Source organism: Ciconia boyciana, chromosome 3 (genome assembly GCF_034638445.1).
Source record: "Ciconia boyciana chromosome 3, ASM3463844v1, whole genome shotgun sequence".
In the NCBI taxonomy this organism is placed as follows: domain Eukaryota; kingdom Metazoa; phylum Chordata; class Aves; order Ciconiiformes; family Ciconiidae; genus Ciconia; species Ciconia boyciana.
This window is the reverse complement of record NC_132936.1, coordinates 33,468,748-33,485,678: the sequence shown is the minus strand read 5'-3', so window position 1 is coordinate 33,485,678 and position 16,931 is coordinate 33,468,748. Positions and strand designations below refer to the sequence as shown.

The 16,931-nt window shown below is 37.3% G+C and overlaps 1 protein-coding gene across 8 annotated transcripts in view; it reads right to left on the bottom strand.

The window, feature by feature from the left end:
• COL19A1 (collagen type XIX alpha 1 chain) overlaps window positions 1–16,931 on the bottom strand; it is a 212,598-nt gene that overhangs the window by 110,695 nt on the left and 84,972 nt on the right. For all 8 annotated transcript variants that reach the window (XM_072855250.1, XM_072855256.1, XM_072855253.1 and 5 more), the window contains one exon: window positions 4,235–4,288. In XM_072855250.1, the coding sequence (XP_072711351.1) occupies window positions 4,235–4,288 (54 nt within the window). The remainder of the gene's footprint in view (window positions 1–4,234; window positions 4,289–16,931) is intronic.

The following is a 16,931-nucleotide window of genomic DNA, read 5'->3' as shown; positions in this document are numbered from 1 at the left end:
ATGGAAAAATGCTGTAAGATTGGCATAATCCTTTGAGGAGAACAAGTTTTTCACTCTAAAAGATATCTGTTTGGGAAAACATCATTCATTATTTACAATTCCCTGGCCTGCATTAGAGTAATCTTGTTCAATCTCACATCAGGTTAAAATCTCCTAGAACAACACATATTATCTAAAGTACTGGAAATAACAGTAAACAATCCAACACACTAACCAACAATGTGCAACCAAATTAGTATAGATCAAATCAACAACCTCCACCGAGTAATAAAACTTGGAAATACTCTAATGAGTAAGAGAGCAGAACTACACTTTCTCCACAGAGCAGCCTTAAAATCTAAATTAAAACAACAGCTTCAGAGTCAGCTGTACAACACCAAGCGTATATGTTGGCATAACTTTTCTAATTTAGCAAAGTATTTTCAAAGCTCCAAACAATATACTATTTTTCAGTTTAAGTCTCATGTACTTTTAAATATTGCCATTGCTCTTTTCTCGTTAATGTCATTCAAATTGCTACACTACTAGAATTTTCTGGATCCTGAGCAATGCCTACTATCTTAAACTTTTGTTCCTCACAGAATCCTCAAACTCTAGATACAATTAAATATCATTACCAACTTCATACTTTCAAGCAATAGGATTCTTCCCTTCCTATCCAAATATTTCCTTACAATACTAATACTAAGAGAGTTCAAGATTAGAGAGACAGGCCATGAGCGTGTGAAGGTAAATGACTGTAACTATCATATCAAGACACTGGATCCCTTTAAAAATGTTCATACTTCTGTTCACCTTTTCCCACAAGCATAAAAATAAAAAGGTCTGATATGTTTTCCATCTTTCCATTGAAAACCTAGGATTTTTTTCATTGCTCACTGAACTTCAGAAGTCCGTCCTTTGACATCAGGTATGTAAAGAATAACAACATTTTATGTAGGAAAGTTTTTTAAAAGTCACTTAGGGTATCAACTTTCCCAGCAGGAGAAAAGAAAAAAATTAGTGAATCACTGGGTTTAATGATGTAGAGATTATATACTAGATTTTAATTTCAAGGTTTTTTGCACTTTTTTTTTTAATAATTTACAAGAAAGACTCTATTCTTCCCCTAGCTATGCATGACACATGCTGATAGATATGATAAAACTTTCTGTTTTCACTTTTGCTGAAGGATTTCATTTATGTCAGCAAAACATTAATTGGTAGTATCCCACAGTATTCAATTCCTACCTGCACCACTGATCAAGAAAATGACGACTCCAAGAAAAGTCCAAAAGTTTCAATGATAAAGATTTTCTTTCAATTTCAGTTCAAATGACAAGCATATGAATATAACATAGATCTTAGTCCACAGATAGTTTCATGGGTATTTGTATTGCAAATTTGTCCTTATTCCATATGGGATATGAGCGTGATGGAGAAGAAACTGTATTTATCAGGATTTCTTTCAGACAGTGTGTCTATGAAGCTCCACTTGTTACAGTGATACAAATGATAGCATTATTAATGTCAAGTGGCTAAAAAAGTCTCAAGGGATAAAACAGAGACACTACTCAAGCAAACTGGCTGTTCATATTACACAGGCAAATACCTGCTTACAGATGTAATGTGAACACATAGCACGGGAGGACTACATTAGTAATATGTTAAGTTATTTATAACTACTCCTTAAGAAGCTAAAAAACAATGGCAACCACATTACTAGTATTTATAGTAAGTATTCATGTTGTCAGATGGATTTTGAATAATGTCGCAGACTGGGACACGGCATTGTAGATCTTGGCTCAGATTCCTGGAGTGATAAACTGGGAGATGTGCAGAGCAGTTAAATATATTCACAGTTCCTGCATCCAAACCTGGTTCTCAATGAGATGAACTGACCCAGTTAGTACAACCAGTGAGGGATGAGGGAATTAAACTTTTTAGGTATCTCTTCATCGTTACAGAAAGCCTAGTCTCCAAATCAGGTCTGGCTTCCCCTCTGTCACGTCTGGCTTCCCCCCTACTTCATTCCAGCAAGAACTTTTTGTACAGCTAAGAAAACACAAGTAGTAATAGAAAGCAGAACTGTTCTGTGACACCTACTTTCCTAATTTTGATTAAAATAAATTCAAATATGTTTCTACCATTTGTGCAAGATAAAATGTCCAGTCATCATTTTCAAGGTCTTCACTTGCGAGTATGGAAACCCTCACTCCCCCAGGCAGAGACAACAGCTGCCAGCAGCCGATACTGCTAGCTTTAAGTGTTTTCAGGCTTTCTTTATACAGCACTGCAGATTACACCCATGTAAGCAGATTAACTTGATTATTTCAGAAATATCAGATGTTACATTTCTGTATGCGGAATGAGTTTGAGAGACACTGATAGCAACCAAGAGTCAATGATACACAGTCCTTTAAATTTAAACTTAATGACTGGCATCTCCATGCACAGTGATAACTGAATCCAAAGCATTTTATATAAGTGTTGTTAAAAAGGAATTATGTGCGGATTCAAACAATATAATGTCATATTGCCTTGTGCAATTTAACTTCCAAAATGTTTTAATGACTGTTCCCATGATGATAATCTACCATTTCTTGACACATTACAAGAGCTCAGTAAATATTTCAAAATATAAAGGTTCAATATTTTACACTTTCACAGTGCCACTATGTCAAATATGTTCTAGAGTTCACCAGATACTCGGTATACCTTACTCTTCCTAAAAGGTTTATGGAACAAGATCCCATGTAGTAAAGGAGATCGTGTAAGACCAACACAGAAATGTCCCCAGAGCTATGGAAAGAAACACAGATGTGTTTTTTCCATGCTGTCAGCATATATGTATGCATGACAGAAGTATATGGTTCACCTTTACAGACATGCAGGCTACAAGGGAATACCTCTTTGAATACCTAAACATAGTTTCAGCTCAGAACATAGTATATCTTTTCATATGGAGGACATCAGTTATTAGTCAAAAATAGCCTGATTTGTCTAGCATTAAATTATAATAACCTAAAATAGGAAAAATATTTTTATGGTTACAGTGTACGTAGAAAGCCAGATGACATAAAAAGTGTCATAATTATGTAGTCTGTTTTACTGCATTTTCTGTAGACCCAGCTAGACTGTCATAGCATTTTTGTGTCAAATGCTGACCCTTTCACTCTTTTGGTAAAGTTGCTTAAAAAAGCTTTGCTGAATGGTTTTTCCAAATCCTGTATCTGGATTCCAGTCCTAATGCCAGTCATTCTCCACTGAATTTGGACAGTCAGGTTCAGATCCCTCTGTAAGATGCCCTCTGCCTTCAACCGTGATGCTTTGCAATTGGAGAGCCAACAGTATCTTGCATTAAACCCTAATTGCAGGTTCACTCCCAGCTAGGTCAAGGAGGAGACAGGAGGGGAAGAGGGGGATAAAGAAAACTGCTGGCTTGATTTTATTTTATTCTTTTTTTTAAATCTTGCTGTTCAAATCATGCTGGTTGGCCATTTTAGTATTGCATTGAAAAAAATTCTGATTTTCTGCCCTCTCATCTTGGTTTAATATAGAACAAAATAAATTTAAATTTAAAAATAAATTAGGCAAAAGTAAGGTTTATGACTGGCTGTGTCTATAGTGTTAGCTCAGGTTCAAGCTTGAATGTGAACTCAATGATCAGGATTATCCAGTATTTTTAGACACAGATTCACGCTGTACCTCAAATACGGACCAGACCAATTAACTAAGGCAGTGAAATCTGGCAGAGAAAAAAAGTGACTTTTTAACTCAAATTCTCTATCACATGAACCATATGGCACAGTGAGTGACCCATGGCTCTCACCCACAAATGGCTAACAGCCTGGGTATTTTCCTTTTCAGAAACCAAGGCTCCAGGCCCAGCTTTACCCTGCCTCCAGAAATGCCCTCTCTCCCAGCAGATTATCCAACCAGGAATGATTCTCATCTACATTGTGTTGCTTTAATCCCCATGCTTGTTTCAGTTTATCTCATGAGCCCTCAGCAGAAATATCATGGAACCTATCACATCCTTACCCACAGCTCTCCTGTCCAACCTGAAGCCCTAAGAACTTGTACCTCACCTGAACGCATCTCTTTTTCTTGCCCCATCATCTTGTGGATGTTAACTCTCCAGGCATACACATTTTCTAAATCTATCACTCTCCTTACATAAATTCTGAATTTCATTGCTTAACCATCCCCCCAAAAGTTTGTAACTTGACTGTTACATTATCATTCAGTTTACCTCTCTTCCATGAATGCCTTCTGGTCCTGGTTCTCCTTTATCTCCTTTTTCACCCTAAAAGAATGAATATTTATTTTATTATATATACAAGACAAATACTAACCCATGACACTTTTTAACAGGAAAAATATTTTAAGATTCTGGTCTGTTCTACATGAAGTGCTACATATACACTGCTGGCTGCACAAGCAAAGCTATTTCCTACTTTCCAACAGAAATTCTTTCCAAAGAAATGCCTCTAAAGAATGTCTAGAGCTCTGAGAGCTACAGTTCTCCACAGTGCCACTGAACATCCATGAAGACTTACCACTGAAAAATATTCTTGGTTCTCACAGTGCTCCAAGAACATGGTGGTGAAACATAAATTTACACTGGGGAACAGTTTTCCTTTTGAAAATCTGTTTTCATTCTGAGACTGTTTTTTAATAAACAATTCTTGTTTTAAATATCTGATAACAGAATTGTCCTCAGTATTATCATTTGTCTTTGACTCATACTGGTATATGGTTCACTGATTGCATTTGAGTAATAGAAACAATTTTTATTCTGAAATTTTTCTCACAAGTATGAATACAAACAACATTATGAATCAAAAGAAAAGAATGTGGGAACGATCCTTCAGAATCAACTATATAGGCTGGTTCCTGTGTTTGTTCAAGACACACTGACTACAAAACACAATAATCTTTGTAGGATACATGAAAGGACTCAGTTCTGTATTATCTCTAACTACTATGCTATTCTAGTTAACACATACCTCATCAAAGTGAACAAAACACACCTGCTTAAGCAGCATAATTTAAGGGAGAATGTCTTCCAGAACCAAGTCTAAACAGCTGTATAATTGCATCTGTGTCACTAGACTGAACTTTGTCAAATCATAAAAGCAACATAATTCTGATAAAAGCACAAGGACTGACTTTACTAGAGTCCAAGCTCTTCATATCAACCAAAGAAAGCAAACAGCCCTGCACTGAATTTCCATTATCTCCAGGGGACTACATTTGTCTGAGCAGAACGTATTCATTATGTCAGCATCATCTTGATAATCCTGTTAGGTAAATGGTACTGAACTGAGATCATTCAGCTAACTCCATTTGTGACACAGCCCTGATTCAGAGCTATTCCTCCAGTGGCAATGACAGAGGGCATTTCATCTAATAATCGGTTTTGCAAAATGAGTTCGTATGCGCTTTCTCAAACAACTGAAGCCTACTAACAAATTAGCAACAGCAAACTGTGAATTTAATAATCCCACGCACAAGATGGCTTCGCTAGTTCATTGTTTCCATTTTAATACATCTTGTTGATAACAAACCTAATGCTACGCATTAGCCTGAATCATACTGTTAAGGTTTTTCCTCAAGCATTGCCTTTCTTGTCAAAAAAAAAAACAAAAAAACAAAACAAACCAGATAAATCGATGCATTTATTGCAAAAGTTTAAATGACACCAAACAGTTATAGGAGTTTAACACTGGTTATTTTGGTATGTTTAAACTATAAAGTCCTCTTTGTTCTATGGATTAAGGCATTGGTTGACATAGTAATTTTCTTTCACTGTCAGTTTAAAAAACCAGCAGCTGAATTCCCAAACTTACTATTCTTTTTTAAATTGCTCACTTAAACTTTTAGAAGAAACTGCAAAAATGACATTTAACGTTTCATCACTGTGACACACTGGATATTTAACACTGCTTTCAGGATCTTTCAACTAGTATTAGTTACACTGCTACAATCTTGCAACAGCTACAAAGGTACAGTCATATATTTGACATATCTCCTTATCTGAATAGATTTCCAAAAGATTTAAAAATCATTCAAATTTATGGAGCTTTTTTTTCTTCTATGATTTGTTTATGTGCTGTCATACTTTAAGAGAAAATGATATAAATATGTACAGATTTGCTTCAGAAGTAGTAGCACCCTGTAAATTCCTTGATGTATAGGTGGAAATCTAAAGTCAAAGTATCTCGCCATAATTTGTTATGCAACATCTACATTTACATAAAAACCTAAACAGAGAGCCTAAACCAAAAGATGACCCTCCCCTCACCCTCTCTTATCATTTGCCTTGATGTTAGACGAGCAGCACGTGTTGGAGACCATGCCTTTTTCTTCTACAGGAGGCAGACAGTAACTTTAAAACGCCAGTGGGCAGTTGTAGACACATACAACTGTAGCTGGTGAATGCAGGGAAGAAAGAAAAACCCTTCCTTAAAATTTACAAGTTATTTGGATTTAAGATGTTTGTCAGTTTCTTAGACAAAATGATAAAAAGCACCCTCTGTTAATGAGCCTCGGACCTCTGCAGAGTCCCAGGAGCCACAGGCTTTCTGCCAGGTATGCAATTTTACTATGAACCTATTCTGATTTTTTAATGGAGTAAATGATTTGTCCTCGCCAAGCCTGTCATATGGAATGTCCGTGTCCTCTGTGAAGCCAGAATTCAAATCAAACAGAGGTCCAATTTTTACAATTTATTCTCATGAGAACTGAGCCAAGTCACGCTCATTTCTGCCTTTATGGAACGCACTATACGGCATAATTAACAGCTTCAAATCTAGCCAATTTGCAGAACCGCTGGAGCCACTCTGCAGTGTAGAGGAGGCTGTTAATAATCAACATTGTGGCTTACCTCATAGATTAACAAAAAAGAGAGAAAAATGTGTTAATGCCGTTTTATATCTAATGCTCCTGCCTGCTTATACTATATTCAGATGAGACAATTAAAGACTATTTATTGCAAAAACAGGATGACAAAACTCTGGAAGTGCCATGCCTTGTTTATTAGTTAACTAAAACTAATCCAATATAACACTGAATTATTTGTATTTCTTTGGGTTGCTCCAGTATAACCGCTGGGAGGGATTCAGTCTGCTGTGTGTAATAGCGGATACACTGAATTCAGTGGTAACATTCTTTAATTAAAGCCAGGGGTTCACGCACAGCCTCTGCAAGATGAGAGTACCAGCCTTCAACTCACTTGTCCACTTTAAGGCTGCCTCATTTTCCTTGCATACCACTTCCTCCTTATTATAAAGGTAATGTATTTGGAAATAAAATACATTCATACCTAAAAATTTACCTAAAAAGGTAAAGATTTTTTTGCAGCGCTGCCCTGTTAATGATACTAATCAGGAATTCCTGATATTCTTTGTCCCAAGCATTTTAAAGTACCATTGTTAACAATAGCTGATATACTCTCCAAAGTACGCAAGCTATACAGTATCACTAACTCGGTGCGGATATCTTATAATTTTTAACCTCTGAAACTCCGTGATTTTACCCTACATATCTTTAAGATAGTTATGGCTTGTTGTTTTTATGAAATACTCTTCTGTGTTTTGCTACAGCTCTGTCTCAGCAGAATGCTCTATGTGAATTTTCTTTTCTTGTGACCATTTCTCCATAGCTTCTTTTAGACTGAACCCAGCCCATAGTAATGCTTCTTGATTTTTCCTAAATAAGTTACAAATTTAAAAAATCAGCATCTTCAGTTCAAAAAAACCCCTATGGCTCTTTCTGGTTTTGCTGATAGATGTCTGAAGAGCTGGGGTTATGAAGGGCTCCATACCAATAACATTCTTATTGACTGATCTGTAACCTTCTGCAGAATGGGGCATAGTACACTTCAGGAAAGCGGCAATACTCAGGGTGAAGCACCTCAGGACTGCTGAGACACTATACCATTTAAAAGGAGTGGAAATCAAGGCAGACTAATGATCTTGTCTCAGTTCAGACTGGGAGGAACTATATAAGGAAATGAAAGAGTGACATGAGAAGCTTATTTCCAAACAGGAAATGTGATACTGTAACCCTGTATCACGTAAAAGTATTACCTAAGCAGAGTCAGAAAGAGACAGCATAAAACATTGCAGAAATACACTTCTATTTCCAGTATACTAAAATCAACAGTGATGACCTGGAAGGACGTCACCGTGAAGCTTGTGTCTTCCCAAACCCACCTATTTAGGATACTCAGAGACAGCAAGAAAGCAGGTGATCACAAAGCTTCATAGGCATCAGGAATTCAGAGAGCTCAGCAGATACACTTATCAAGAAACTGTGACCCAAAAACCTTCTGATGCCAAACTTTGCCATCACCATCTTGTGAAAGAGCCCCAAACAACAGGTGTCATGCCTGACCAAGCCAGATAACATGTCCGGAGAAAGATCTTTCCTTCCTGCTTCACTTACATAGACTGAGCAATACTGAAGACGTTCATACTGCCTAACTACCGCTTAGTGTCACGCATCATGTTTCTAGGCAAGCTCTAAGCATTTCTAAGCCAGAGAGGCTATATACAGGCGAACTACCACTTCAACTGAGTCCAAAATCTTAGGCACAGAATGATCTGAAGCCAGGCCAGCCCGTGGCTCCAAAACTGCACTGATGAATTGCCTCTTCCTGCCAGCAGGAATGAGGCAGCCATCCATTTTTATTCTTTGTAGAAAAACCTTAAGATGCAAAATTACCTCGATCAATCAGAACAGCGATTAAAAATACCAAGTCCAGTAACTGTTACAGTGTAGTGCTCTCCAAATGGAGAAACCAAATGCACAAATAACAAGGAAAGAATAATCCCTGTAGCACTACTGCAGAAAAGGATCTGGGGATTATCATGGATCGCATAGTGAGCGGGAGTCCGTAACACAAAGCTATTTTTAAAAGGCCAGACTCCATTCTGGGATGAGCCAAATGCAAATTAAAAAAACCCAATTATTCTGGTTTACTTGCCACTGATGAGAACAGCAAAAAACAGTTCAGGGCATCATATTTTTCATGGAACTTTGTCAACTTTTAGGTATCTGCTCTTCCCCAAACCAGAATGATAGAAAGTTTGGGGAAAAAAAAAAAAGGGAGGAAAGAGTGAACGTAGGACACATTGATGAATCTCAACTATGGGAGAATGCTATAAATGGGACAGTAAGTTTTCCATAGTAATAATACAAATAATGAGTTTAATTTGTAGCCAAAAGGATTTAGGTTGGGGGGGGGGGAGTGGAAATTGGAGTTAAGAAGGCAGAGAAGTACTCTAACGATCTATCTAAGAACAGAGTGAAATTGCCTTAACTGTAGATTTTGCTTGAGAATGCTCTAGATGGACTGGATGATACTTCATCGTATATGTGTCTTTATGGGGGTGAGGCAGATATAACCCTGTACACTGTTCCAGGATAACATTTCCTCTAGATTGCTCCTTGGTTCTGCTATGATTGCTCCCTTGGAAAAAGTGACAAAGTCACAAATTAAAATAGTTTTAGCTTTTCTTAGGATGATGCCCTTGCTGAGTAATGATTACAGTGTTTGCAGGAGGCACATGTCTTAAGGAGTCAAAATTCTTTAATTTAATAAATAAATTCTCTTTTTTCATGAAGGCATTGAAAGACAGACAAACATTGATTCAAATGCCAGCAATACACAGGATAACAATATGACTGAGCTGTTTGTACTGTCACCATGCCATTATCACCAAGCTCAGTGATGGAATAGTATCAGTTCAGCGATAAAGAACAGCAAAATAAAAATCAAACCAAATAACATAGAGCAAACAGGAGTGGACAGATAAAATGTATTCTGAAGAGTTAGCAGCCTCTTTAGATTGATGACTGTATCCACATTCGATCAAGTCATGTAACTTAGGCATACTTTTATATTCTTCACGAAAGCTAAACTCTCACATTGCAACATCCACAAACACTGATTTCTAAAATAGTCTATCACTTCCATGGCACCCTGGCAGGCAATAAAGTGTCCTCAGGCATTGCCCTACTGAAATCTTTTCTTACATAGCCTACAGAACTATGATATACTTGAGAACTAAGCCTTCAGAAAACTCAAATTCTATTCTTTCACACCCAGAAAATGCCACAGCAAGGTTACCAGCAATGCCTTATTGAAAACACAAGTGAACGAACCTTTGATCTCTTAATGCGTTCCTTACAGACCTCTGAATCTCACCTTGGTCCTTATCTTCAGTGTAACCCTATCTTGTGGAAGTCTAAAAGACTGCCTAACATTCCCTGATGCTGACCAGAGCTAGTAGTTAAGATCATTAATGAAATACTAAAAGGCATTAAATAATACTGTGATAAGTGGAAAAAATATTCTATGTAGAATAGTACATGACATACATTTTCATCTAAGAGACCTGTTAGGGTAAAAGAAACGTAAAGACACAACTTCATCCTTTTGGGTGACAGATGTTAGCCCACACAAGAAGAAAAGATAATGAGATTTTGGATAACTCCTGCTTGCTACAATTTATACAAGACTAACCACAATCTATCATTTAGTTTGTTATTCAATAATAAATGCCCCAAACGAACGTACTCAGGCTTAAGATGCTCACATTGGCTTTGCTTTTTGCCACATGAAATTCAGATGTTGTGGTTTGCAAACTTTGCTCTGTATGCTATCCTGCCATGGCTCATCCCGCCATCACTATTTTACTTTTTTGGTTTTTCTTCAAACTTTTCAATGTCAAGGAGAAAAAACAAACAAAATCAACTTCCAAAATGCTACTCTTTTTGGTAATTATTTGATCTTATATTCCCAGACTTAACTTTAAAGAAAAATTCTTAACCCAAGATTAAAGTTTTATTCATAAAAATAAGAAAAATAATACAACCTAAAGCATGAGCTATCTGAAAGCAGAGTTTCAGTCTCCTAGATAATATGTATTCTTAACATCCACTCAAATATATTAATGTTCTCTTCAGAGAAATTGCAGTCAGGTAAAATGTGTTTATAAGGAAAAGTCACTAAGCTTTTTCGTGGTGATCTTCATTTGCAAATGCTACTTGGTATTTATGTGCAGAGGCTTTAGTGGATGTAAATAGCTTTCTGAAAGAACTCAAAGCTTCCCAAAACAATCAGTATGATGTTTATTTCAAGAATTTAATCTACAGAAAGAAATCATAGAATATATTTTAAAGACTCTAAAAAACCCACTGTGAATAGTAATGGATATTCTGTTCTTTACTCACTCCATCTGGCCGAGTTCTACAATACATTCCATACATGGAACATCACTTCAGTTTAAAAATTGGTGTATTGCACATCATTTTTCGTGCTATACCTTTCATCATAATCCAAAAGCAAAAGGCTTTCCAAACTATAAAGACTCATAAATTCAGTCAGACAACTCATACATGCAGCTTTCCATGAAGAGGCTATACAGGGTACATTCATGGTCCAGTTTTCCTCTCCTTCTGCAGTATCTCTGGCTAATCTCATCTGCAAATACAAAATCAACAATCACTTCTATAAGTCATCATTTACACTTCTACTCCAGACTTGCCTCCTGTCCAAGCAAACATCTTAACTTTCCAGTACCTTCTTGTTGATATCTAAACATTTGAATTAGTTTTAAACGTTTCTTTCAACATTTTTTTCTTGAGAAAGGTTCCTCTCTTGCCACTGAAAAAACGCTGATTCTATTGGTCACCAAGAACTGGAATAATCTTGAAGTGAGCCTCTCAGATACAAACCACATCCAGACCATACACATAACCTCTTCCAGCTATCTACAGAGCTACCACTTTCATCTGGTCTTGATAATGCTATTTTCACAAATGCTCCCTCATCCTGCTCTCACCCACCCATTAGGAATGTCATTGCTAAAACTCTGTTCATCATTTATCTTCTCCTTTGCTGGTTCTCATGCACGCATACTTAAATACTGGGAAACCCAAGTACTAAACTCAGTGCACAACTCAGCACTGCAAGGCTTACACAAAGTCATACCATTTATCCCCATTCAATAACCTCTCTCTTCAGCCCAGTTCTGGCATGCACAGAGCACAATTCTTCTTCAGTGTGTGGTGAGCACAAAATCTACATAATAGGTGAAGCATCATCTTTTATATTATTTATTTTTTAATTAACCAACCAAGTCTGGTTGTTCTGTAGGTATCCATCTTCTGTCTTAAATCTTATATTTTAATTATAATACCTTTGGGATGCGATAAATCTGCTCTGTCTTGGTACTGTGCCTAACACAAGGGAATCATAATACATGTTTTGACTTGCACAAATATTTGAGCTTTTACAGAATTTTGCGCTTACATCACTCACGAACAAAACTAATAGTTGAATTTGGCTCTAAGTTTCCAGCACAAAACTCCACAATAATTTTGAATTTAAGTGTCTTGTGTATCTATCAATAGATTAAAACCTAAAAAGAAAAAAGCTGTCTCATTTAATGATCACTTTATTTTTCCCTTTCTTAGGTAAATACTACAAACGGATTTGACTTTCAGCTACAATTGTTTAAGATTCTATCTGCCTTTTAGTGGGGAGGTTTCTGTTTATACTGGCTTAGTGTTAGCGTTGAATGAAGATTTTTCCGTAGGAGGAATAAACTAGTTTCTTTTCAAGGCTGGTCTCCTAAGGCAACCTAAAACCAATCTGTTCTTGTCAGCAGTTGACAAATAGTATTGCTTTCACAGAACGTAGTATTTTTTAGACACCCATGCTTTCATGGTTTTGGCAGGCTATTGCTGTTGTTATTTGGACTCTAAAAAATGTTCTGCAGATGGTTAAAGTAACATCAAGTGTTTGCGCAAGGTGATGGACTGCTGTCTTTTCTGCAAAGGCTGCACCTCTAGCTCTATTTCTATCACATGACAACTGAAATAATGGCATTTTCTGTAGCTGTGACTATTAACCATGTTCATCAGGCCCATACAGATAGCAGTATCAGTTACCTCTATTTTCTTAGACTGCAGTAAGTAGTTTATTAAGGTCACAGAAATGCATACTTTAGACCAGGAAATTGAGGTTTCAGTAAAGCTCTCATGGACCCTGGTACAATCTAAAGGTGTAATGTGTTCAGTCTTCTGATGGATATTTATCTGAGGAGGAGGCTTGATCTGTGTTCATAATGAGCACACCTTTCTCAGACTTCACTAAGGCCAGTTCAGAACACAGCTAGAAAAGTAGGAAATGGCTGCCTTTTGCATAAAACTTAGTAATTATAGATTTAATGCAGGAAGTTTTCTCTCTTTTCAAGAGGATCAAAATCCACAGCTCCCACTTCCCTGGCAACTGTCCATACAACCAGCCCATAGGGTACCGTGCATGAAAACAATTGTCATATTTCTGTTCCAGCTGGACCACTGTGCAGTGAAGTGTGAAAAATCAATGGGTCTAGAATAAATAGCTGAGAGAATGTTCTGCAGCCTTCTGAAGGGAAGGAAGCATCTTCAGAAAGGGCATGCTGGGAAATCTGAGCTGTATCTACTGGCTGCCTAGTGACAACGGAAGCAAATTTAAGTTAACACTGGCCTTCAATAAGTACATAAAACTCATAAAAGGGTACAGGGCAAAACTTCTCTGTGCACAATATATATTGGCCTCACCATACGAGGAAGATCAACGATACGCTCCCTGTAGACATCTAAGACAACTCAGTCTCCACTTACTGCCACAGAAACTCTGAACTTCTGTTGTAAATTAGCTGTTCTTCTAAGCTAGCTTCTTTTGTTTCTTAAACTAAAATTTAAGAATACACAAAGATGGTCAATGAGTGTACGGTACAAAGTAGAGCATAAAGCTGCTGATTGGGTTAACTACATTAGACACATACTTCTGTACAATTTACCATTCTTTAGCTTTTGTGCATATCTTTGATAACAGCCTAACAACCTTGACTCACAAGCTTGCTACGTCAGGTCTTCTTCAAAGTAAGTATTTTCTAGGTATGTATACATTAGCAAACAGTGCAACACAACAGAAGAGGATCTATGGAGCAAATGATGCAGAGTACTAGATGTTCACACTATATGTATTTTGTTGGACCTATTCCAAACCAAACCTAAACTAGCTTTAGTCAGTTTTCATGAACTTAAGAGCTGTTAGCAATTACAGCACCTTAGGCTTGTTCCTGGAGAACATCTTTCAGTTTAGCTTCATCCAAAGGGAATCATACTGTTCTTTTCCAGCCCAAGAACTGCAGCACCTTCTGGTCATTAAAATATTCCTATTCTTCTGGAATACCTTGGTTGCTGAAGAAAAGCCAGACAGCAGTCTGGAGAAACAGAATCTGCTGGGATATAACCCAGTAAACAGAGGCTTTTTTTGGTCAAAACTCTTCCCTGATTTATTTACTTTACTAGGCATCACACAGTTGCAATAGCAGTGCACAGGGACACTGGGAATAGGAAGAAGCAGATGGAAAGGAGGAGATGGGGGAGGATATCATTGAAAGTATTACCTTAACAAACATCAACTACTGCTAAGTGGAGAAAAAAAAACGTGCTTTGGAGACTTAAATACACTTAAACATGTATGTTGCTGACTTTTCAGTAGTAACATCCACATCTGTCTTTGAAGGTTGTGGAAAGCTTCCCAAGCTCACACACATACCCTCTGAGTTTTATTTTTGGTATATTCATGAACAAAGGTTCTGTCATCTCCTGTCCTACAGTGACCAATGTGAGTAGCCTTTTTGTTGTTTCTTCTTTCATGACTCTCTGTTCATGAATTCTGATCCTTATCCTAATTGCAAACAACTCTCTAATCAGATATTCACTCACTCAAAATTGCAAGAGCCCATTTAGGGAGCCTGTTGACATAAACACATGTATTTAATCTGCAAATTTATTTCTTAGCATTCATGCCTATTTTGGAACTATCACATAAAAGAATTTTTAAGAAGGTCTCACAATATGAGGAGGCTAAATTATAAAAACTACAAGGCTGCATTAGCATATATGCAATTTATGCTAAATGATGTTTTCTAACATTGTAGCATCAATACGGTTTTATTAGATTATCCTATTGCCTCTTCTCATTGGATACCTGTCAGTACTCTCTTTTTCATAAAGAATAATCCTCTGCAACAGTGCGTACAACATAATCTCACTGATAGTAGCAGCTGCAGCGTACTGATGACCTCCTTGCTGTGGAGCCCTGCCAGCTCAGTCTTACAGCGTATCTTTGCTCAGCAGCTCCCAAGAACTGCCTCCCATTTGAAAGAAAGGAGACTCACATGTCAGGAGCTTTATTCAGTTTGCCATGTTAAAGTAATACACTGCACCTGCCAGCAAGGACTCAGTTGTGCTTACTCTCTATTGCTGTAGTGCCGCCTTCTTCCAGAGCCTCCTTTCTGGCTTAAAGTTCTTGGTAAAGGAAGCATTTCCTTTAATAACTGCGAATTAAGTCAGAAATTACATAATTTATAAATCTATTAATTAGTATGTTACTAAATATTTTTGTGATTGTAGTATGTTATATTTCCTAGAAGGAGATGACTTATTCTAGTATACACTTAAATATGTATGTAAACATACACGCGTATTACTGTAAATGTGCACGTTCAACTGGAAATCGAGGAAATACGCTCACTCAAAATTAAACCTATCAAGAAGAAATAACCCACCTAGACTACACTGTCAGAAAATACTGAGAAGTACAGCCATATGAAACTACTTTAATTTTCAGTCTTGGCTAACTCTAAGACCATATCAATGACACCACCTGAAGTTATCCAGAACCCATAAGATCTGTAAGGAGTTGAAGTACTCGCGTTATGGTACACCGTACCTACAACGCTTCTCACAGCACTTCCAGTTAAACACAACTCTTTCCTCAAAGATATTATGCAAAGGTATTAGTGAAATGTAAACAGCTTTTGCGAAAGTAAAATAGGGAAAGAGAATGGACAAATATGTGTATGGGTGGGTTTCTGCACAACAGGAAAGGTAAGTTATGAGCCAGAAAACAGGGAAGAGAGAAGGCACAGATCATCAAGAACAAGTAATAAAAAATAGCAAGCAGACAAAAAAAACACCAAAAAAACCCCCCAAACCAAACAGAAACAGTGATAAGAAAATAAGTTTGAACACAAAAGACTGGATGTCGAACTTCAGTCAGACCTATTTCTCTGAGACTATCTTGTGGGAACACTCATATGATGGACTATTTCCAGGCCCCTCTCTAATCCAACTGAGGTCACATTTAGTTTTCAAATTAATTCTATTCTGGCATTTCTTATCTTTTGACTCAGCAACCACCTTTTTTAAATTGAGTCTGTCGAGATTAATAAATGGTAAACAACAACAAAAAATCTGTCATAATGAATTATAAGGCCTTTCACCAAAGATCATCTGTGGAGTCAGAAGAGAGAATATTTTAATTCAGAGCAATAAGCTTTATCACTAGAGTTAAAAGACTAGGTAGCTGCAGCAGAGGATGACCCCTCTCTTCTAGTGAACCAAAAGCGCAGGCTGAGCATGGTATACCTTCCACTCATCGCAGAATACAAACAATTCACTAGCCAAGCTGACGAAAAGCAAGAAAAACAGAAATTCTGTATTCTACTTTTGACTCTGAAAAGGAGTAAGATTTACTACTCACAGACTACATCCAGACCACATACCTTCTGGAAGGCAGTGCAGTCAAATGGAAGAGCTAGGACACACTACAGCTCTCGGGTTTATTCCCACTTTAGTACGGATGTACGCCCAGTCTGGCTTCTGAATTACTCTCAGTTTCTTCCATCTCTCTCAGAAATACACATACATATGCCACCCACTCTTCTTGTTTTCCCCTAGTAGCCCACTCAAGGTCCATGCCCACCTCTACCCTCTCTCCTGTATACAGGTGCCCTGACCCAAGCTCTAGCATTCTCCCCACTGGCGCTACACAATCCTCAGAGCTGTTAAATGGAAACTGGGACCTCAACATG